This window comes from Manis pentadactyla, chromosome 2 (genome assembly GCF_030020395.1).
Source record: "Manis pentadactyla isolate mManPen7 chromosome 2, mManPen7.hap1, whole genome shotgun sequence".
NCBI lineage: Eukaryota > Metazoa > Chordata > Mammalia > Pholidota > Manidae > Manis > Manis pentadactyla.
Genome location: NC_080020.1, coordinates 4,431,154 through 4,455,408, shown reverse-complemented (window position 1 = coordinate 4,455,408; position 24,255 = coordinate 4,431,154). Strand labels below are relative to the sequence as shown.

At 36.1% G+C, this 24,255-nt stretch overlaps 1 protein-coding gene and 1 non-coding gene across 4 annotated transcripts in view; both read left to right on the top strand.

The window, feature by feature from the left end:
• The window catches only part of NBEA (neurobeachin), a 550,888-nt gene that overhangs the window by 128,997 nt on the left and 397,636 nt on the right, over positions 1 to 24,255 (top strand). For all 3 annotated transcript variants that reach the window (XM_036904990.2, XM_036904991.2, XM_036904985.2), the window contains exons 18-22: positions 15,226 to 15,334; positions 19,923 to 20,004; positions 20,233 to 20,356; positions 20,909 to 21,101; positions 22,895 to 23,908. In XM_036904990.2, the coding sequence (XP_036760885.2) occupies positions 15,226 to 15,334; positions 19,923 to 20,004; positions 20,233 to 20,356; positions 20,909 to 21,101; positions 22,895 to 23,908 (1,522 nt within the window). The remainder of the gene's footprint in view (positions 1 to 15,225; positions 15,335 to 19,922; positions 20,005 to 20,232; positions 20,357 to 20,908; positions 21,102 to 22,894; positions 23,909 to 24,255) is intronic.
• On the top strand, positions 11,597 to 11,763 carry LOC118922358 (U1 spliceosomal RNA). Its single transcript, XR_005028742.2, has one exon. It is a non-coding gene; the product is annotated as a U1 spliceosomal RNA (small nuclear RNA).

The window sequence follows — 24,255 nt, the reverse complement described above, 5'->3', positions numbered from 1 at the left end:
GGAAAGTAATCAAAATAATAAGGTAAATTTGATTAACATAGTCAATTCTGTGCCATGTTAATAAAGAATATAACTTCAAGTGCCTATGGGGACATTCATGAAAATTTGATGCAGTGTAGTAGACATTGAAGAAAAATTCCAAAAATGTAGAAACCAAACAGACAAGAGTCTCCTCTTAACATGCAATAAAATTAGACAATAGGAACAATCAGAAACCAAAAGTTCTTCTGCCTAAAGTTTAAAATCTAGCAAGCCACTTCTACTGAAATGCAGGATTTTTAGAAAACTGAAAATGAAAAGGGCACCCTGAAATTGCAGGATTTTAGAAAACAACTCAAATATATCTGTGTGATACCACTAAAGAGCTAACTCCTGCTTGAAATAAGAGAACTGTCTCAAACTGCAGTAACACTTTTTTCACAGATTGACAGAATTCTCAAACTCCAGTGATCATCTTTGTTAGTAAGGCTGTGGGAGGAGCAGGCATTCTCATATATTGCTCAGTGGAGCACAGATCAGTGTAAGGCCATGTGGAGTGTGGTGCATTCATTTTGATCAGTGTCTTCCCATCAAAATTAAAAACACACATGCTTTTTAACCCAGCAATTCATCACTTATACACATATAAAATGATGGCTATTTAGTTACTCATTATTTTGTTTATAATTGTAAAGGTTAAGAGAAATCTTAAATTTCTAATAATATGGGATTTGTTAAGTAATGGTTCATTCATCAAGTGTACTATGCAGTTGTAAAACAAAACCAGTGAGAGAATGTTCTATATACTGATATCACAACTATACTCTTAAATAATTAAAAACAAATATATAGATGGTTATGTATTGGGTGCTATTTTTGTATAAAAAAGAATATAAGATTATAGTACTTCTTATGTTTATAGTAAGAAAATGTAGTAGAACACATACAAAAGAAGAAATTAAGAATGTGGCTCTAAATGAGGATGTGTGTGAATTATTTTAATTTTTTAACCATGTGAATGTTATCAACTGAAGCAAATTTCCAATAATAACATTGTTTTAAAAAACTACAAATATTAAAAATATCAGGCAACTTAAAATCTTGGAAGAATTTTTCACTAATTATATTATTAATGGAGTTGGGTTGAATGAAGTTAATGACTAATTAGTTAAAATGAAGGGCTGGCTCTTGATTGGAGCTCTCATGGAGTAAACGGAATGGCGTGACACTGAAATTAAGCATTTACTTCATTACTTAGCTACGCAGAGAATTAAGTCCAAATGATTCCTATCAATATGAAATTAAATCCGATAGTAAAAAAGCACTTAAAAGCATATACAGTTTAATGATTAGAGATAATGGCTAATAAAATACAGGTAGTTCATTGGCTGTCAAGTTGGGAGTGCCTAGTTTTGGGTCCTGGCTTAGCCACATATTTTACGAGTGGTATTGGAAACATCTTTATGCCTCAGTTTTGCCCTGTATATGAGTAAAACCATGCCACTTCCCTCAGCGAGTTTCAAGGATAAATGACAAAGTAGATCTGAAGTGGTTAATTACAGTATATCGCCATGTGATAGTTTGAGTAGTTAGCAAAATGGTAATACGTACAATTTAACATGTAGTTCTGATGAAATCAGAATATTCCCTTACTTTGACACCATGTTTATCTTAAATTGCCGACACCAAATACAAGTAAGAAGTACTAGCAGCTCGCAGACCAGCAACAAGAAGTGTTTATACATCATATAATTAGTTACCATTAGTGAAAGATTTGAAACAGTAATAAAGCACACAATTATTAGAGAGGAGATAATAGGTATCATTATTTATATATGGTTTGATTGGAGACCTAAAAACCTAAGAGAGTCAAAACGAGATACCATCCAAACTCAGCATCTGGTTTGTTACGGAGGGTCATGTGCATTGTTTGGGTCTGACTTGGGTCTGTGAGTGCAGCAAAACTGAAGTGCGGGTGGGCTGGTCTCTTGTAACTTTTAGTTTATAGTTTCTGCCAAATATGTGGAATGCAGTTTGCACTGGAGAGATGTTTGGCATTTATCATTAACATTCGGAAGTCTGTTCCAAATAATATACACAGCTTCTCCCCACCTAAAGATAGAACTTGCGTCTCATCTCATTGAGTGTGGGATAGAAATACTGGCTCCCTTCCAACAAACATTGAATCCTGGCAGGATTTTCACTATTGGTTAACAACACTGTTGGTAACACACGTCTTGTTGATACCATGTGCTCTCCAGTACCGTACGGCGAGAAAAGGGCACCTCACCTCTGTGGTGTTCTTCTAAAACAAAATAACCCCAGTCTAACACAGAGAAAGCATCATATATTCCCAAATTGAGGCAAAATACTTGACCAACAATCTTCAGACTATTAAGGACATGAAAAACAAGGAACAGGAAACTGTCAGAGGCCAGAGGAGTCTAAGGAGATATGACGACTGAATGAAAGGTGGTATCCTGGGTTGGATCCTGAAAAGCCAATGGAACGCTAGGGAAAACGGGTGAAATACAAGTAAACTGTAGTTCAGTGCATCTTGCAGCTATGGCGATTTCTTAGTTTTGAATTTGTGCAATGGTTAGATAAGATGGCGACATATGGACAAACTGGGTGAATGGTTTATGGGAACTCTCTGTACTTTCTTTTTAACTTTTCTGTACCTCTTAAACATTTTGAAAATGTCATAAAATCGAGGAACCTAATTGGCTATATGCTTGAATAGAAAGTCGAACTGTTCTTTCACGGAAGTAGCCTGGCTGCAGTTCTCCTCAGAACACGATTCTAACAAACCATCCAAATAGGTGATTAAAATGGCCAAATGCTGCACCGTAACACAGCTGTGAAAATCTTAGCTTACAAAAATTTTAAAGCGCATGTTATTTAATTCTCACTGTGGAAGTAAACTTCTTAACCAAGTGTGTCTAATGTCTTAACATTAAGCCCTGGAATTTACAGGTGAATTCTCCAAAATAATCACACTACGGAATGTACTTCTGATAGTTAAGTGAATAAACTTGCTGTCTGTAGTTAGTTATGGGCTTGTAATATGTTGACCGTTGCTTAATTCATGGTTTCTTTGTTTTTTAGAGCACAGGCATACTTTGGAGATACTGAGGGTATCTCCATACGACAGCAATAAAGTGACTGTCACAATAAAGCAAGCCAGATGAATGTTTTAGTTTCCCAGTGCATGTAAAATTTATTTTTACGCTATACTGTAGTCTTTTAAGTGTGCAGTAACGTTATGTCTAAAGTAATATGCATGCCTTAATTAAAAAATAATGTATTGCTAAAAAATTCTAACCATCATCTAAGTTTTCAGCAAGTAATCTTTTTGCTGGTGGAGGGTCTTGCTTCCATGTTGATGGCTGCTGACTGATAAGGGTGATGGTTGCTGAAGGCTGGGGTCTCTGTGGCAATTCCTTAAAATATGACAGTGAATTTTGCTGAATTGATGGAGTCTTCCTTTCCATGAACAAATCCTCTGTCATGTGCAAGGCTGTTTGATAACATTTTATCCATAGTAGAACTTCTTTCAAAACTGGAGTCAGTCCTCCTAAATCCTGCTGCTGCTGCTTTATCTGCTAAGCTTATGTGATATTTGAAATCCTTTGTTGTTATTTCAACAGTCTTCACCAGGAGTAGATTCTATGTGAAAGAATCCACTTTCTTTGCTCATCCATAAGAAGCAACTCTCATCTGTTAAAGTTTGATCATGAGATGCAGCCATTCAGTCCCATCTTCAGGCCCCACTTCTAGTATTAGTTCTGTTGCAGTTTCCATCACATCTACAGTTCCTTCCTCCACTGAAGTCTTGAGCCCCTCAAAGCCATCCATGGGAGTTGGAATCAACTACTTCCAAACCTCTAGATGACCTCTTCCCATGAGTCACATGGATGTTTGTAGGAGCATCTAGAATGTTGAATCCTTTCCAGAAGGCTTTTTAAATTGACTTTGCCCAGATCGATCAGAGGAATAACCACCTATGGTAGCTATAGCCTTATGAAATACATTCCTTCAATAATAATGCTTGAAAGTTGGAAGGCTTGATCCATGGGATGCACAATGGATTTTATGTTAACAGGCAAGAAAACAACATGAATCTCGTACATCTCTATCAGAGCTCTTGAGTGATCAGGTGTATTATCAATAAGCAATAATATTTTGAAAGGAATATTTTAATTTCTTTTCTGAGCAGTCGTCTCAACAATGGGTTTAAACTATTCAGTAACTAAAGTTGTAAACAACGTGCTGTCACCCAGGCTCTGTTGTTCCATTTATAGAGCATAGGAAGAGTAGATTTAGCATAAGTCTTAAGGACCCGAGGATTTTCAAACTAGTACATGGCCGTTGTCTTCAGCTTCAGGTCGCCAGCTGATTCAGCCCCTAACAAGACAGTCAGCCTGTCTCGAAGCTTTGAAGCCAGGCGCTGATTTCTTCTCCGGGCTGTGAGAGCCCCAGATGGCACTGTAGATCAACAGAAGGCTCTTTGATCTGCGCTGAAAATCTGTTGCTCGCTGCTGATCTTTTGCATGACTTGCTGCAGCTGCTCCGTCAGCACTTCTGGCTTCTCCTGGCACTTTGATGTCATGGAGACGCTTCTTTCCTTGAACCTCATGGACCAGCCCCTGCTAGCTTCAGACTTCTCTTCTGCAGCGTCCTCACCTTTCTCAATCTTCATAGAAATGAAGACAGTCAAGGCCCTGCTCTGGATGAGGCTCTGGCTTAGGGGAATGTCGTGACTGGTTTGATGTCTCCAGACCATGAAGACTTTGTCCATATCAACAACAAGGCTGTTGCCCTTCCTTATCATTCATGTGCTCACTGGAGAAGCACTTTTAATTCCCAGGGGCTTTTCCTTTATATTCACAGCTTGGTTAACTGGTGCCAGACGCCCAGCTTTCTTGAATATCTTAGCTTCCACAGTCCTTCCTCACTCAGCTTGATCACTTCTAACTTTTGCTTTAAAGTGAGAGACGTTCTCCTCCTCCTCTCACTTGAACACTACCCTAATTGCAATATTGTGTCTCAGGGAAGAGGGAGGCCTGAGAAAAGCAAGAAAGACAGGAACAGCGAGTTTGAGGATAAGTCAGGACACACACAATATTTATCAGTTAAGTTCTCTGTCTTATGTGTGTGCTTTGTGATCCCCCCCAAAATAATTACAAGAATAACATTAAGATCTTAGATCAGCATAACACATATAATAATAATGAAAACAGTTTGAAGTATTAGAATTACAAAAATGCGACAGAGACAGAAACTTTTGGATAAAATACTTCAAAAATCTTTTCAGATCTATAGCTGAGCACACAAGAGTACGGGAAATGTTCTTATACCACAAGTAAAAAGCATAATAGAAAAAATACTAAGAAACAAGATAATATTAAAATAAGCCATGCAGCTTATATTGAAAATAATCAAAAGTGACTCCTGGACATAAAAAGGTATAATTGAAATTAATAATTCCATGAATATGTTAAACATATTAGACAAAACTTGAGATAATTGATGAACTGGAAGACAGAAATGAAGAAATTATCTACAATGCAGCACCAAGAAACAAAGATGACCAATAGGAAAGGAGGTGAAGAGAGGTGGAAAAACTAAGAAAGATTTCATAGAATGAAATACTTAGGAATTAATTTAACCAAAGATGTGGAAGACCTGTTAACTGAATCCACAAGACATTGATTAAAATAATTAAAGACAACACAAATAAATGGAAAGATACTCCGTGCTCTTAGATTGGAAGAATTGATAGCTCAAAAATTCATAATATCCAGTGTTCTACAGATTCCCTATAATCTCTATCAACATTCCAATGGCATTTTTCACAGAAATACAGCACAGAAGCCTAAAATTTGTATGCGACTTCATAATACCCTAACTCAGAATGCAATCTTGAGAAAGAACAAGGTTGGAGACATCACATTCCTTGATTTCCTAGGCTATAGTAATCAAACAGTAAGGCATTAGCATAAAAACAGACACAGATCACTGGAACAGAGTAGGGAGTCCAGATAAATCCATGCATATGTAGTCAGTTAATTTTTGATAAAGAAGCCAAGAATATACAATGGGTAAAAGATAGTCTCTTCAATGAATGGTGTTGGGAGACCTGGACAGGCACATGCGAAAGAATGTAACTGGTTTTCTGTCTTACACTGCATACAAAAATTAATTCAAAATGGATTAAAGGCTTCATTGTACAACCTGAAACCATAACACTTCTAGAAGAAAACATGGGTATAAGCACCTAGACAGAAGTCTTGACGATGATTTTTTTTTGTATTTGAGACCCAAAGCAAAGGCAACAAAACAAAAGCAAAACTTAAAAAAAAAAAATGACATCAAACTAAAAATCTACACAGCAAAGAAAGCCATGAACGAAATGAAAAGGCAACCTAGAATGGGAGAAAATATTTGTAAGTCGTATATCTGATAAGGGGTCAGTATATATAAAGAATTCATACAACTCAGCACAAAAAGTCTCATTAAAAAATACAGGATTTGAATACACATTTCCAAAGAAGACAAACAAATGGCCAACAGGTACATGAAAATGTGCTCAGTAACACTAATTATCAGAGAAATGCAAGTCAAACCACTTTGAGATAAGTGCCTCATGCCTGTTAAAGTGGCTATCATCAAAATGACAAGAAATAACAAATGCTGGTGAGGCTGTTGAGAAAAGGGAATTGTGCACTATTGATGTGAATATAAAACCACTGTGGAAAACAGTACGGCGATTCCTCAAAAAACTGAAAGCAGAACTACCATATGATCCAGCAATTCCACTTTTGAGTATATATCTGAAAGTAACGAAATCATATCATGCAGGGATCTGTGCAGCCTCATGTTCATTGCAGCATTATTTACAAATAGCCAAGACATGGAAATAACATAAGTGCTCATTGGTGGATGAATGGATAGAGAAAATGTGGACCCTTATGTTGTTTCCATGTCTTGGCTAATTGTAAATAATGCTGCAATGAACATGAGAGTAGTGGGGACAGATATCTCTGTCCATATATAATGGAATATTATTCAGCCATAAAAAAGAAGGTAATTCTGCCATTTGAGATAATATGGATGGTAAGTAAATTAAGTCAGACAAAGAAAGGTACTGTATAATCTCACTTAGGTGTAAAAACTGAAGAAACCATATTCAGAGAAACAGAGAACAGATAAGGTGGTTTCCAGAGGCAGAAAGTAGGGAATGTGGGAATGAGTGACTGTGGTTAAAAATTACAGGCTTCCAGTTACAAGTTCTGGGATATATTGTACAGCATGGTGGTAATAGTTAATAGTTTTCTATATTTGAACATTGTTAAGAGAGGAAATCTTAACAATTCTCATCATGCACACACAGTTTTATAACTGTGAGGCAACGAATGTGAACTAACCTTATGGTGATCAGTTTGCAATATACACATGTATCAAGTCATTATGTTGTACACCTTAAACTAATGCAATGCTATTTTTCAGTTATATCTCAATAAAACTGGCAGGCACAAAAGAGCTGATAGGCAATAGTAACAAACGTACCGCTTTGGTGGGGGATGATGATGATGAAGAAGCCCCCAGTACATGGTGTACATGGTCAAGGGATATATGGGAACTCTTTGTACTTCCTGCTCAATTTTGCTGTGCACTTTTAACTACTCCAAGAAATACAATCTATTTAAAAGGGTGTGTGTTGGGGGAAAGCTGATATAGTAATAAGAAACCAAGGAAAACATTTACTAGTATGGTAGAAGGGAGGGGTAGGAGTTGGATGTGAAACCTTTCTGTAATCTTCTTATGTTGTCATTATTTTTTAACCATGTAGAGTATTACTTATTTAAATAACTAAATGAAACTGTAGAACTACCGTGTTGTATACTTGAAACCAGTATAATATTGTATATCAACTGTAAGTAAACGTAAACCTAAATGATAAAAGCTGGTAGACTAATATTTAAATAAACCAAAATAAACTTCTAGACAAAAGGTTAATAAGGGTATAGAGGGAAATCAGGTAATAAAAATATACAATTCACTCGGTATATAAAACAATTTCAAATGCATATATACCTAACAGTATTGCTGAGATATAGAAAGTAAAAATGACTGAATTTGAAAGAGAAGTAAAAATACTTGAGAGATTTTTGACATATTCTTCTTTTTAAAGCAGCAATCACAAAAAATCCTAATGGTGTAAATTTGAACCGAAATATTCCAGTGGCTGGATTAGCGTATGCATTCTTCTCAAGCACACAAAAACTGTAAAAATTGTTCAAATGAAGCCATAAAATTGTCTCCATATACTTAACATAAATCATTGTCATAGATGACTTGTCCATTGTGCCACTAAACAGGAAATCAGTAAAAAAATCAAACAAGACAACGGAAATACAAATATTTTAAGTAACTCTTAACAAGAAGTCATTGTGGTAACTATAAAATAATTCAGATCAAAAGGTATTTAAATTTTTGTATATTTACACTTCTGAGGGTTGGCCTAACTGATACTGGAGTCAGTTTATCATCATTAATATTTAATTTAAAAGAAGAAAGGTATTTTGCCTTTTTTTCCGAGTCCTCAATTTTATGCTGAACGTAAGGGTAGTTTAATATCAAGTATCTTTTAACATGATCTCCATACTAACACATTAAAGAGTATAAACATACTCCTTTTTTTGGTAATTATAATAATGGATACAAAAATTTTTGATAAAATTCATTACCCATTCATCATAAGAATTCTTAGGAAACTACAAACAGAAAATTATTTCTTTAACCTAACAATGTATCTACCCAGAATCTACCACAGTCCTATTTGGTAGTGAAATGTTAGAAGTATCCTTTTCAGTAACTATCAATCAATGAAAGCCATTATTTCGTCACCCCTATTAATAGAATGTGTTGAACAATACATCGATATTTATAGAAGAATCCACCTAAAGTCAGCAGAATTGTTTTCAAATGCATATGCAATATTTTCCGGAATATATTATTGTTTGAGTATAAAACATAAAACAAGTCTCAATACATCCAAAAGAATTGAGATCAAACAAAATATGTTCTTTGACTACAACAAAATTATGTCAGAAATCAGCAACAAAAAGAGATGTGGGAAATGGCTGGTTATATGGAAGATAAACCAACTTCTGAAGAAACGCTGGGTCAAAAGAGAAATCACAGAAATATATAAATAGTTTGATTGGAATAAAAATGAAACTACAACATATAACAATTTATTGAATCCTCATGTATTGCTGATGGGAATATAAAATGTTCAAGCTGTATTCCAAAAGGGTTTTCTAATTTTTTAAAAGATGTAACAAGTACTTACTGTACAATCTGTCATTTCCATGCTTAGGCATGTATCCAAAAGAAATGACAACGTATGTTCACAATGAGACTTGAGTATGAATATTCCTAGGACATAAATCATGATAGCCCCAAAATGGAAACAGTTGAAAATTCCATCAGTTGGAGGAGGCATAAATGTAGCATTGTATGCACATACAGTGGGACACCGTTGAATTGTTAAAATGAAACCAACTAATGACGCCTGCTGTGACATTAATGAGTGCTAAGAAGATTTTGCTAAATGAAAGAAATCAGATACAAAGGTACATATTATATGATTTCATTTATATGAAATGTTCAGAATGCAGAGTAATGGTTACCTGGGGGTAGCAATGGGAATGGGGATTTTTAGGGGATGAAAATGTTGTAAACTGGATATAGTGATGATTACATGACTATAAGGTTTTTAAGAAACCACTGAATTATACATTTAAAAAATGTGTGAAGCATTTTGAAAAAGTTCAGCAAAATTGAAAAGTCTCAGAAAATGTAGGATAATAGTATAATCACCTTGGATTTAAGGAAGTGTTTCTAAAATAATAAATGAGTTATCATAAGTTACCCAGGAAAAACTTGATGAATTTGACCATTAACATAAAAAATGCTTTAAAAATGCCATTGAAAAAAGCAAAAAGACAAGTCACACAGTGAGAGAAGATATTTGCAGTTTATCCGAAAGAGAAAGGATTCATATCCTGAATATATGAAAAATATGAGCAAATAAGAAACTGTGGAGAACATGAAGACTATAAACAGTCAGGTCATTCAAAGGAAGCCTGAATTGGCAGCAAACATATGGAAAGATAATCAGCTTCAGTAGCAATCAAGAAAGTGCCAATAAGAAAAGTTTTATTTATGCCCTTTAGGCTGGTAAAATCTAAAATTTTTGATAGTGTGAAGTGTTGACAAAGGATGTGCATAAGGGAAAATTTTAGGTCAGTGGTGGAATTCAGTAACTGGCGCCATCACATTGGAGAACAATTTGACGATTTCAGTAGGATGAAAATGCCTATACTCGGCGACTAAGTCAGTCTCTCCTTGACACAGAGAAGCTCTTGTGGATGTGCGTAACTGTTTGGTGCAGTGTTGTTGGTAATAATGAAAAGTTGGAGACAACATAAAACATCAGTAGAATAACAGATAAATGAATCAGGCATAGTCACCCAATTTGATATGTTAATCTTTGGAAGTTAAGTACAACAAGTTTCATGGACCTAATGTGAAGCAGTAAACAAGTTGTGGAAGGATATACAATAATGATGCCATTTATTAAATACGAAAAATATGAAAATACAAAATTAGGAAGTTTAAGGAATAGATACACATTTAATGAAAGTATAAATACATGTAATAAAAAACCCCACAAAATTTATGGTATTATTTACCCTGAAATATAGTGAAAAGAATGGGCTCTTGGACAGGTATCCAGCAGTGGTTATTTTGGTGTTTTATTTCTAAAGTTTATGGGTGGCTACATGGGTATTTATTGTGTGATTGCCTCTTTTTTTTTTTAAAAAAAAAGGTTTTAAAAAATGAGCGGTAAAGGGATAACAGAAAGAAATTTGTGGGCATCATTAAAATCAGATGGGATTTGAAAGCACAAAACTGAGTTGAACTTGAAGTTAAAAGTTCAAAATAGAACATAGGAAGACATATACTGATGAGATGCATGATTTATGTAGATAAGGTGATGGTCATAAACCTGAAGCACCAAATATTGCAATCAAATGTGTAAAGCAAAACCCATTAGAGATGGAATAAGAACTTGATAAAATTCAGTAATAATGTAGACAATACATATGTATTTTATAGAATAGGCCCAATTGAATAGATAATATACAAATATATAAGGAAGCTGAATATGTGTTCATAAAACTTGACTCAATAAATTTATGTTCAACCTTATGTCCTTTGAGACTATTCTTTATGGCTATAGAACACTTACTTTAAAAAAAAAAAATGTTTTTGGCCATAAAAGGAACAATGTAGACAAAGTAGAGATTTTACTGGCTACCATTTTCTGACCATAATGTAATAACATTAGACACCAAAAAAAGGACATGAGGAAAAATATCTCAAGTACCTAAAAATGAAGAAACATTCAGAAGTATCCCGTAGTAAAGAGAAGAAAATATAAGGGAAATCAGAAATTACCTAATATTGTTATGCATTATAGCAAAAGCATAGAAGTAAACACTTGTAATATTGAAGAATAAAGATTAAAGATTAGAGGAATATACTTACCTGGCAAGGTCTCGAGATACCATGACTGTGAGGGTGCCTTTCCCGGGGCGAGGATCATCCGCTGCGCCCGGATGTCCTGACCCCTGCGATTTCCCCAAACGTGGGAAACTCGACTGCATAACTTGTGTTAGTGGGGGACTGCATTCGCGCTTTCCCCTGTAAAAGAAGAAAAAACAAACCAGAGGAATATATACCCATATTACAACATCAATGAAAAGATAACAAAGGTGGCTAGGAAGTACAAAATAGTAAAGATGCAGGCTAGCATCAACAAAATAGAAAATAAAACAAAAAACTGTTGAAAGGATCACTAAAGGTGATTTTCTTGAAGGAAATGAAATGGATAGACATTTTCATACCTAACGAAGTTAAAAATGGAGAGATTTGGAATAACAGCTTTTAGAATTATAGGAAATACTATAATATTTATTTAAAAAATACTTTATGGCAACAAAGAGTTTGTCTCTGCTTCTTGGTAATAACATTGTTTTGCTCCAAATATTTTTAAATGGTTATTTTTATGGGTTTTCCATACTTATCCATACGATATTTCTTCCATCCAGAAAAGGTGGGAACAGTAAATGAAGTTATTAATAAATACCATAAAAGTACCTTGTCATAATCCTGTTTTGCCTCACTAGAAATTATTACTTAGTACTTTGGTAGATATAGCCTATGGTCCCTTAATTCATAGCTGTAAGTAGAATTATAAGTTATTTCCTGAAAACCATGAAAAAAATGTAGTATTTGTTGTAAATGAAGATCTGTATCATATACTTTAATGGAAAGACTCAAATACATAAAGATAGAATTTTGACAAATCAATTTGTAAACAAAGCAATTCTGATAAAAATTCCAAGTTTTATTTAAAGTTTCAAAAACGTCTGTAAAGCTAGCTGAGATGAACAAATTAATTAAAATGTCAACACAATAGTAAATAAGAGTAATGAGTGTGGATTGTGACAAGTCTAATAGACTTTATACTAAGGCAGGAGCTGTAAACAAGGTGAACATACACTAATGTATGTGTGCTTAGATACTCTGACATGATTAAAATATTAATTATTCAATACTTAGTCATGAGAAAGAATTTAATTTCTGAGTTGGAGGGAGAGAAGGAATGATGTCTCCCCTCTCTTTTCCCCACTGTGTCCCCCCCAAAAAACAAAAAAGTATCAGAGACAAACATTTGGAATTGTGAATTCCAGGTCAAGTTGGTAAAGAGAGATGAAAGAACTTCCCTTGTCCAAACCTAATGAAGTAAATAGTAAATAGTAAAGTAAGAGACCTTCCTCTCTTCATCCCCACTAAAAAATAAATAAAAAATCAAAAGCAGCATCACATAAAAGCCATGCACTTAATATTGACAGGCAAAGACAAGCGAGGAAGCTCTGCTGGGATTGCAGACATATTCTTACCCCGTCTTGAGGCCTGTATAGTCAGTAGAACCCCTAGATTTCTTCTGCATTCAAGTGACAGGAACTTACAAGCTATTTTCTTTTTCTTCTGACTTTGGGTAGGTTTACATTGTTGCTGGGTGAGACATTGAGAATGAAAAACTGAGGCAGCCATTCTGTGATGGCAGTGAAAGCTCTAAGTCCTCTTCATCAAATTGGGGGACCAGGCCTGAGACAGTTTCTCTATGAGAATGAGATAGTCCCTTAGGTAGACTGAACTATAGTAGTAAATATTTCTAAAAATTGTCTGACAGAGCGGTACTGGTATTCTGCACACAGCTCAGCCATCCTTTTTCTGTCTCAATTAAAGCTTTTTAAGCCTCAGAAAAAAATGGATAGAACATGAAATGCTCAGCCCAGAAAAATACTTCAGACAAGAAGGCAAAGGAATCACAATCTGAATAAAGAAGATGAGTAGGTACCCAAATTTTATGAGAACAGGAATAAATATGACGAAATTCAGAAGCATAGGCAAGTTGTAAAAAAAAAAATGGCAGGAAATCATGGTAATATGCCACTATGAAAGGAGAGAGGAAAAAGGATGGGAGAAGAATTTAGGCCAGGAGAAAGCTGCCCTGAGGAAAGGGTAGTTTCCATCATGTTTTGAGTTACAGAATAAATTGCAAGAATGTAAATTCAGTAACATCTCAAAAACAAGATAATAAAGAACAAAATGAGAGGAAAAAAATCTTGAAGATTTAAGGAAATGATACACATTATATAACTTTAAGAAATGCAATTAATATAGAGAAAGAGAGATACAGAGACAGACACAGTAATCTAAAGACAGCTGGTGTTGCTGGAGGGGAGAGCCGCACGGGTGATACAGAAGGTGTTTGCATGATGTAAAGAAATAACTCGTCTGTGGACAGAAAAAGCACATGACATTCTAGGAAAATGTGACATGTAATGATCAACACTGAGACAATGTGTAAATGGAAGTTCAGTGATAAAAACAAATTCCTAAAATAATGTAGGTAAAAAAGGAAGTCACTTTCAGCTGGTTAAATACTTGGCTGGCTTCAGTCTTCTCAGGAGGCCACAAGGAAATAAATTCAGTGCAAAGGAAATAAAGTAACATCTACAAGTTCTGGGCTATGTGACCCAAGAATGTTGTTATACCTATAGGGTTACAGTTTGAGACATCAAGTCAAATGTAGAAGGCAGGCTTATGATCTTGTCTTGAGGTGCATCCATCCAGTGGACAGTTGAGTCAAAAGAAAGAAACCAGAAACAGTGAAGATAAGGTCAAAGAACTGGGTATATTTAAAATAGACCAAGACCTGACAACTAATATATAACAACAGTGTTAAGATGAGCATAGATTGAATCAGTGTTTTAAATCTTGATGATGTCAAAATAGCAATGTAGATCACCAAAATTGGGAGGTGATAAAGTATGAGACTGCTAATGATCTGTCTTTAATATAAAGGAATGAATGAAAATGTTCTAAAACTGAAATGTTTAGTCAAAATATGTATCACCTCATTCTTTTTTTAAAAAACTTCATAGAGTATTTTTAGAAAATAGTATCTCTTGGTGGTGAATCTTTCAAGGTTTTTTTTTTCTCAGATTCATGTCCATTTCTTACCTTTCTGTTAAATAGGAGTCAAATTGTGTTTGATGCTTTTTATTTAAAATAGCATTTAATCTGATCCCAGCTAGAGTACTCACTTTCAACCATAATCTTAAATTCTTGACACTAACATTTACCATAGACTATTTTGCAGACTCTGACTTTGGATAGAAAGGATTTCAAAATTCTGTGGGCTCTGTGTTAGGAGAAACAATAATTTTAACCTAATGAAAATAACTCCTAAATAACTCCTAATAGAGATTTGAAAATAATAGCTGTCAACGTTTATAGAATGTTCTGTGATCTGTATGTTTTACATTGCAGTTTTCACAGATACTCTATTTGAGAAGTGTTTGAACAGTGTTCTTGGAACTTTGAAAGACAGCTGTGCTATATTAAAAACACCACTAATTTAATATAACTTCCATTCTGTAAACTGTCATTTCTTTTTGTAGATGGAAATTAGTAAAAATAATTACTTAATATGATTCTGTGTCTGCTTACAGATTATACTTTCTTATCCCAAAGTCATGCAACTGGAAAATCCAGTGTGTTTCATAATGTTTTGTTTTCCCCCTTTTTCTCCAGGAGAAAAGTTGAAATCATGCACACCCATAGTCTTTTTACCCTCCTTGGAGAGAGGCTGATGTTGCACACAAACACCGTGACTGTCACCACATACAACACGCTTTACGAGGTAAAACATTTAAAATGTGTGATAATAGTGTTAAATGTATGTAGGTAGTGGAAACCCTCTATGTAATTGGAATCAGTATTTGGTAAGTTAATCCAAAAAGCCAACAATCAAAGAGAAGAAGTGAACACACACATACATCTTAAAATTTTATTTTAAAACATATCCATGTACATTTACTTGCCAGTGTTTCTGTGTTGGCCCAAGAGCTTTTCTTTGAGAACAGGCAGCTCATCGGCTTGGCACAAAATTTTCCTCACATGAACCGCAACACCCATTATGCATTCATTATATATTAGTTGTCTCCTTCCCGCCCCCCCCCCACCTCTCTTCCTTTCTCTTTCTCTCACTCGTAGTAACTACTAACATTAACCTTGAGTTGATATTGGAATAAATTATAAGTACGAGTTATTGGTAAACGTGATACCTGTAAGATGCTTAGATCTCATCATATCAGCTCAGAAATCCCTTTCTCATCATTTCTGACAGATAGCCATGCAACCTGTGTTCAGTATCTATGAAATGCATGTGCTGCCTCCCAAAGGATCTGTTTTTATTTTTAAACACCAGAAAAATATCAGGAATGTTCTCTTATGTTAACCTTAGCCCTACTTTACTGCTACTGGTCTTCAGTGGTCCTTGCTCTTTTCACTAGTGCACGGGTTCTGCCAACAGCTGTCCCTGCACAGCCACAAGCTCAGGATGGTTTTTGTGTTTTTAAGTTGTTGACAGTAATCAAAAGAAAAATAATATCGGGCATGTAAAGTTATCTGAAATTCAGATGTGTGCCCATACACAGTTTTGTTGGAACCCAGCCGTGCTCTCTCCCTCACGTGTTGCCCGTGGGGTTCTGTCGCCGCGGCGGCAGCGTTGAGCAGCTGCAGGCGACCGAGGTTGCTCGCCGGGCTCTCTGCCCTGCTGCGTGGCGCCCTACAGTCACGGTGCAGCCACCGCACAGGGGTTCACGTGCCCTCTTTATAGAAATACATGTCGTTACAACTGTAGGAAAGTATACAGTTAAGTACAGAAATAATAAAGAACTGTGTCCAACATACAGTGTTGGTAATGATATTTTAGAAAATGTGGATTTTTGCAAAGTGGTGAGAAGCCCAGTTAGGGTACGGACTATATCACTGTGATCTTTAAAATTCTAAATCTGATAATATGACTATAATAGAATAAATAACAAATATGAAAGTACAAAGTAAGTTAGGCTTTTTAGCAGGATATATCAGGCAACATTGCGTAAGTTATAGTTGTAAGGTCTATCTTAATTATTCTTAAAACCAAAAGATTATTAACTATGAAACATCTCCATCCCCTAGTGTTCTGAGGTGAATTTATTCTTGGAGGTCATGTACCAAGTGAGTTGTTGGCTTTAGAGGACTTGTCTTTGAAATCACTCAAAGCTATTTTTATACAAATATTTTAAAGATATTTAATATAAATATAACATTTGTATTAATTACAGCATTTGCAAAATTTTATCATTAATGTCATTTGCTTTCGTTTTACTTTGTGACTCCCATCCCTAAATTCTGAGTAATTGTATTTTCTTTTTTTAATGATTTGTAGCACTCCCTAGCACACTAAATAATATGTTAGATTTTAAAATAAGTCTTCCAAAGACAAAACTAGACTTTCCTGTTTGATTACTTGTAGATCTCAACAGCACTATGTGATTCATTACTTTATTAAATATTGTGATATTAATTTTCACTTTTATAGGTTTGGATTTACTACTTCACATAATGTACAATTCCTATAATTCAGTTAAACTCTTAGTTCAGACAGAGGCAGCCAGGTCCTCTTGTCATCTGAAGATCTCAGATTCTCACAGAAATAATGAACTGACTTTTTTACATGTATATTTTTTAGTTATTTCATCTTTTTCAGTAAAGATACAAAAATTTCTAAGCACTGATTTTTATAAGGTGGTCATCGACTTTAAGACTTTTGAATACCTCATAATAAAACTCTTTTCTCAAAACCATAGAATCTCAGAGGTGGACCATATGTATGGTAATACCATCTTACCTAAACATTATTTTCACAGGTAAAGAAAATGAGTGAAAAATGCATTATAGCTTGTCCCACTGTAAAGCCATGAAGACCCTCTGACTCCTGAATACCTACAGTGGCAGTCAGGTGCATCCGTGCTGTCACTAGTTTGCAACTTTAAGCGACGAACTAGTATTACTCTTGTCTCAAGAGCTGAACCTACTGATCCAAGATGGTTCCTGCTGGATGGGGCTGGGGAGGGAATCAGGCAACAGGAAGCTTCTGTAGCTTCTGCTTAGGCGCCAAGTCTTTCTGTGACCCATGAATTACAAGATAATTCCACTTATAATATAAAATTCAAATGTTTAACATTGGACTCACATCTATGTCTATCAATAGCATATTCATAAAGTTGCCTCTATGCTTATAATTGATTGTTGCTTTCTAGCCTTGACCGGTATGATAGCCACCAGGCACATGTGGCTGGGGAACATGTGAAAGTGGCTGGTGTGGATCGAGACATGCTGTCAGCGTCAAGTACGCGTTGGATTTCATGTCCGTATCTGGCCCTGAACCTTCTGCGCTGTCTTGTCTGTAGGGGTGCAGGGCGAACTTCCTAGGCGTATCTCTAACCAGGTCCGGTCAGGACTTCTTAGCCCATCTTCATCCTAAGCTTTCGTCAGAACGTTGACATCTACATTCATCTCTCCTTACTTAGATCTCATGATTTTCCTCCCCCTTTTGAAAACTCACGCAGGTTAATGACAGACAATCTACCACATCTTATTGTTTAACAGGGACACGGGTTTATGCCTGTCTCTGGAATATTAAATAAGTGATTCTGCAAATATAGTTCCATTTACCAACTGTTTTCCATTCCAAACATGGAACAGAGTATGGGCGCATAACTGGTTCTTTATAAACACATGCTGAATTGAGTTTCTAAATACATTTTTTGTAATTTAGAAAAGTCATAAAGCCTTACTTGATCTTTCTAGCAGCTTTATTAGGCAGACAAAGTAATTATTATCCTCATTGTTACATGATCAGATAGACACTTTAAGAGGACAGTTAAAACTGGAGACTCTTTGAGATGAATTTTTTCTGTGCAGTGAGATTTCTTCTTTATTTGGGTAAGTTCTCTACCTTGGAAGAGTATAGCCTAGTCTTTTTCAAGTTAGTTTGAGTCTCTTTGTTTGTAACGGGAATTCTCAGGGTTTTGTCCACTGGGCTATGGTCCAAGCCAGGGCCTTTTGGGTAGATCGGTGTGAAAACTCCTTGTGGGCATATACCATCCACTGATTCTTCTTTGTATGTGGTTTCAATGAAATTTGTTCGCGCGTCAGCTCCATCTTAATAGTAGTGCACATCTAGAGTGTTGTCTTCAGAAGATTCTGAGGCACTGTTTCGTTTTAATGACAAAGCGCTTAGTTTCCACAAAGTATGGGAATGAGGGGAAGAGGGTACTTACGCTCTACATTTATGCTTTTAGTAATAGTAGATTAGTTTTTATTTCAGGTCAGTACTTTTTGATATACATTCCTAATATACTTAAGTAAATTCTCTATCCTTCAATTTTTTTTTTTAAGTCTGAGCAAAAAGGTAAGAAAAATGACACTACTGGATGTCATGGTCTTTTTCTAGTGAGAAATGAGCATCCCTGTCTCTTGAGTAATATACTTTTTCTGTCTCCAACTTTTACAGTATAGCTATGCACAAGTAGGCTCTCAACTAACTTTGGTAGTTTCCCACAGTTTTTGCACTTACATTAGATTGAATTATTTTAAAAAGTTCATTCAGAACTTAACCTGTTAAGCTAAACAGGAAACAAAATCACAAATGTAAAATATCTTCCAAGGATAGTCTCATTGTATTTTTTTTATATATGCAAGAATAGAGGTAAATGCAGGCTAAAGCCCCAAATGCAGTGTATCTGCTACTCATTCTTAAATATTACAAATATTTACTGGATCCTGACACTGTCAGGCACTGTGATAATTGATAGGAATGTAATAGTGGAAAAATGTATAAGAATCCTGTGCTCATGGAGACAGGTTTAGTGGCAACATTAGTAAATGTTTTAGAATTCTCTATTTCCTTTATTTGGTCAACTTTTATCATTTTTTCTTATTTGAAAGATTTTAAAAAATTCAATAGTATATGATGAGCCACATGTTCTATAAAGATTTTTTTCTCTTATCATACTTTATTTTGAAATTGAGACTCATTATTCCCTTACTTTCTAAGTTTTTCTAAAATTAATGATGACATAAAAAGTCAAGTGTTTACAGTTCACAACATAAGCATATTAAGAATGTACAGAACAGGTATTGCAAGCAGAGTAAATTCTGGGATTTCCTAATTAATCTTTCCTTCTATAGTTACTGTTTTTATTTTTCCATAATAAACAGTTTGAAGACTGCAGAGTTAAAGAGTTAGAAGTATGTGGAATTCACTGGAAGACCCTTAGAATAGATGTTTCTTTTGATTTGAACAGAATTGACATTTTTTGCAGATTTCTGTGTATCTATATTTTGCAATTATGATTTCAATTATTTTCTAAGTGAAATTCAAATTCTTCATCTTTCAGATCTTGACAGAGCAAGTGTGTACTCAAGTCGTACACAAACCACACCCAGAGCCAGATTCTACCGTGAAAATTCAGAATCCAAGTGAGCAATCAGCAATTCTTTATTGTAGTGCATTTTAGTAACATGGTAACATGTGAGACTAAATCCAACTTTCCCTCACCATCTAAATCATTATGTGTCTACATAGTTCATGACACTTATAACTCACCTACTATAGGGCTAAGCATTTAGTTGAAAATCAGTAACTAATTTGTGAGTGGAAATCAAATGCAGTTATAAATCTTTACCTTTTTCTTGGTTCATTTACAGTGATTCTTAAGGTAGTGGCAACTTTGTTAAAAAACTCTACTCCCAGTGCAGAACTGATGGAAGTTCGTCGTTTATTTTTATCTGACATGATAAAACTTTTCAGTAACAGCCGAGAAAATAGAAGGTAAGCAGTTTGAATCCTATCATGGAACTTTATCCCGTAATCGTATTTTTCTCTTCTTTATTTTCAATTTAAAGAAAAATTTTCAAATGTTTCCCGTATCGTTAAATACATTAAATCATTAAAAAGGGTACTATTTATTTATTTGATATAATAGTCATTAATTATGCTTCTGTTTATTTTTATGTTTTTATTTCATTGTACAAGTATTAAATTTTAATTGTGTATGTGAATATACATATCTACAGACCCTTATTTAAAAGACAGTTCTGTCGGAAAGGGGACAGTAGAGTGATGCCTGATTTATAGTGTATGACGTGCATTGTGAGTGCTGCATAATCTGACTGAAAGAGAGAGAGAAGTGATTTTAAATGGTGATTAGGATTTTCCCAGGTAGAGTAATGGGGGAAGTCATTTCACACAGAGAATGTGTAGAGTGTGGAGAATGACTGTTCACCATGCTTTACTTAGGTCATAGCACATTTTCACTATCAAAATTTCACAATAGTAAATTCAGCATCCTTTAGGTATTTTAATGAGTTTTTTCCCCACTAGATGCTTATTGCAGTGTTCAGTATGGCAGGATTGGATGTTTTCTCTTGGCTATATCAATCCTAAAAATTCTGAGGAGCAGAAGATCACTGAGATGGTCTACAACATCTTCCGGATCCTTTTATATCATGCAATAAAATACGAGTGGGGAGGCTGGAGAGTCTGGGTGGACACGCTCTCAATAGCCCATTCCAAGGTAAGGGATTGCGCGTGTCACGTTATCAGGGCTTCCCTCAAACACTCCTCTGGCGCCATCTTGTGGGCGCTTTGCACCATGGCTGATCGCTTTAGCCCTATTTTCTCTCTTCTGGTTTTGTTGTTTTTTTCCTCTTTGTTTACAACTGTTAGAACTTAAAGTGTTTTTTTAGATCATTTAATTGAAGTTCCAAGATGCTAAATTAGGAATTTAGATGCCAGTGATGACCCCACATATGTTTTATAGCAGTTCTGATAACTTGAGTCTAAGCCAATTAGTCTTTTAACTAAATCTAATGGTTGTTATAAGAATATTTCATGAAATAGACTCTGAAATATGCTTTTTAAGACTTTTAAAAAGTAGTCAGTAGTTGTTTTTATGTCCAAGTGAATCATAAATACGTTGAAGTATTCAATTTTAGTGGTGTTTCTAATTGCATTACTATACTTTTAATCCTAATAATCAGTGCATCTATAATTTAAATATTATCTGATCTTTGATAAAAGGAAGTAGTGAATTAAAGTGTACAGTTATGTACACAGGTTCTGGAAAATCAGAGTTAGTTTTTGTCGTCATGTTGGTGTCATAGGAAAAGCATGGGTGTCAAGTTTGGTTTTTATACAGTCTGTGCCACAATTCAGTAATGTGACTTAAGGGAATTCATTTAATCCTTCTGTGCAGGGGTTAGAAAAATATTTTGAAATTAGAGATAGTAAATATTTTAGGCATTATGGGATATACAGTCTCTGATACAGCTATTCAACTCTGCCATGTAGAGTGAAATCAGCCAGAGATAATACGTAAAAAATGTACATGCCTGTGTGCTAATAAAACTTGATTTACTAAAATCAGGTGATGAGCAGATTTAGCCAATGGGGTGGGTGTAGTTTACCAACCCTTACTTTGGGGTCTTAATTTCCTCTTCTGTAAGATGAAGGGGTTTTTGTATCAAGAAAATCTCCAAAGAAAGGTGCCTGTCAACTTAAATTCTGTGATCCTATCATTTAAGTATAAATTAATATCATATGTACCCAGAAGAAAAGATTCTGAACTTTTTTTCTTTAATTTTAGGGAAGCTTTTATTTCTTACATTTTAAAAATTTGGGGCACCTTACTTTTATTGCATTAACAAATTTTAAAATAGTATTTTATAGGAAAGACGTAGCACTTCTTTATGCAAGATATATATAATCTGGTTATTCCCTAAACAGTCCTATGTATTGTAACAAAGTAGCCTATATAAAGATAAAACTGTGGTGTTTTAACAGTTTATAAATATATATATATTTATAGATATGTGTGATTTCTTTTAACCTCAGTTCTTGAATTCGGTACACAGTAATAGATGATGAAAACTGATATAGTAATAGTGCCTGGGATATTATATATTGTTTTCCAATTACCTACTTTAGCTCAAGTCAAATATGTACAAATTTAGCTGGCATATTGGGTTAGGGTAATATTGAAGTACTTAAAAGAATATCTGTTTATTTAAAACTTTAATGATTCTGGTTCATCTGTTTTTGATGGTTATTTCCAATTACCTGATGAAACTAAGCCATTGTTTTAGTATTAATGTGTGCTGCAATTGAAATGTTTAAAATCTGGGCACTGTTATCACCATAATTTTTTATATATACATATGTATTCTTATATTATTCATAAAATTTTTATTACAAGTATGTATAAAATACTTTTTAAATATTTTGTATATATACACTTTAAATATATTTAATTTTTTTTCTTCTTGAGCTATATAAAATGCCCTAAAGTTTTCTTTACTTTTTCCTAAGGTCACTTACGAGGCACACAAAGAATACCTCGCCAAGATGTACGAAGAGTATCAGAGACAAGAGGAGGAAAACATTAAGAAGGGGAAGAAGGGCAACGTGAGCACCATCTCTGGTCTTTCGTCCCAGACGACAGGAGCGAAGGGCGGCCTGGAGATCCGGGAGATAGAAGACCTTTCCCAGAGCCAGAGCCCAGAAAGTGAGACCGATTACCCGGTGAGCACGGACACGAGGGACCTGCTCATGTCCACCAAAGTGTCCGACGCCATCCTTGGGAACCCCGATCGGCCGGGCGGCGGTGTGCACGTGGAGGTGCACGACCTTCTAGTGGACATAAAAGCAGAGAAGGTGGAAGCCACCGAGGTCAAGCTGGATGACATGGACCTGTCACCGGAGACTCTGGTAGGGGCGGAGAACGGCGCCCTCGTGGAGGTGGAGTCCTTGCTGGACAACGTGTACAGCGCCGCCGTGGAGAAACTCCAGAACAATGTGCACGGGAGTGTGGGCATCATTGAGAAAAACGAAGAAAAGGATAACGGTCCGTTGATAACTTTAGCGGACGAGAAAGATGACCTTCCCAGTAGCAAGGCAGCGTTCCTCTTTGATAAGATACCCAAACAGGAGGAGAAACTCCTTCCGGAACTTTCGAGCAACCACATCATTCCGAATATCCAGGACGCGCAGGGGCACCTCGGCGTCGCCGATGATCTCGGGCTGCTCGCCCACGTGCCCGGCAGTGTGGACTTGGCCTGCACGCCCAGTGTGATGGCGGAGAGGGAGTTCAGAATCCACACGACGTCGGATGGCATGGGCACTATCTCTGAAAGGGACCTGGCGGCGCCCTCCAAAGGGCTGGAGTGCGCCGAGGTGACTGCGGCCGCCCCGGAGACCGAGCCTCCTGGGAGCAAGATGGCGCCGAACACTGACGCGGGAAGTATGATCTCAGACACCGAGAGGTCCGACGACGGGAAAGAGCCAAAGGAAACCCGGAAAATCCAGACCACGACCACCACACAGGTGAGCGGGGGCCGCGGGTCCCGGGACCGCCTGGGGAGACGCCGCGTCGTCAGCGCCAAAACAGAGGAAATGCTTACCGGCGGCATCCTGTCTAGATGTGATTATGCAGGACAGCCGGTCAGGGAAGTGAGTAGTGTGGTGTCATGTATAAAAGAAATTTAAAATACCCGCATTACGTTTGCACCTCCGCCGCCTTCTGTCTAACTCTGCCCAGCCTCTCGGGGCCTGAGCTTCCTTCCCAGCCCAAGAGGCGGCGCTGCACCAGCGCTCGGCCCGCCGGGGCCCCGCCGGGTCTCACATTGCGCGGCTCTGCAACCACATTCACACGTTCTGCCCTGGAGATGCCC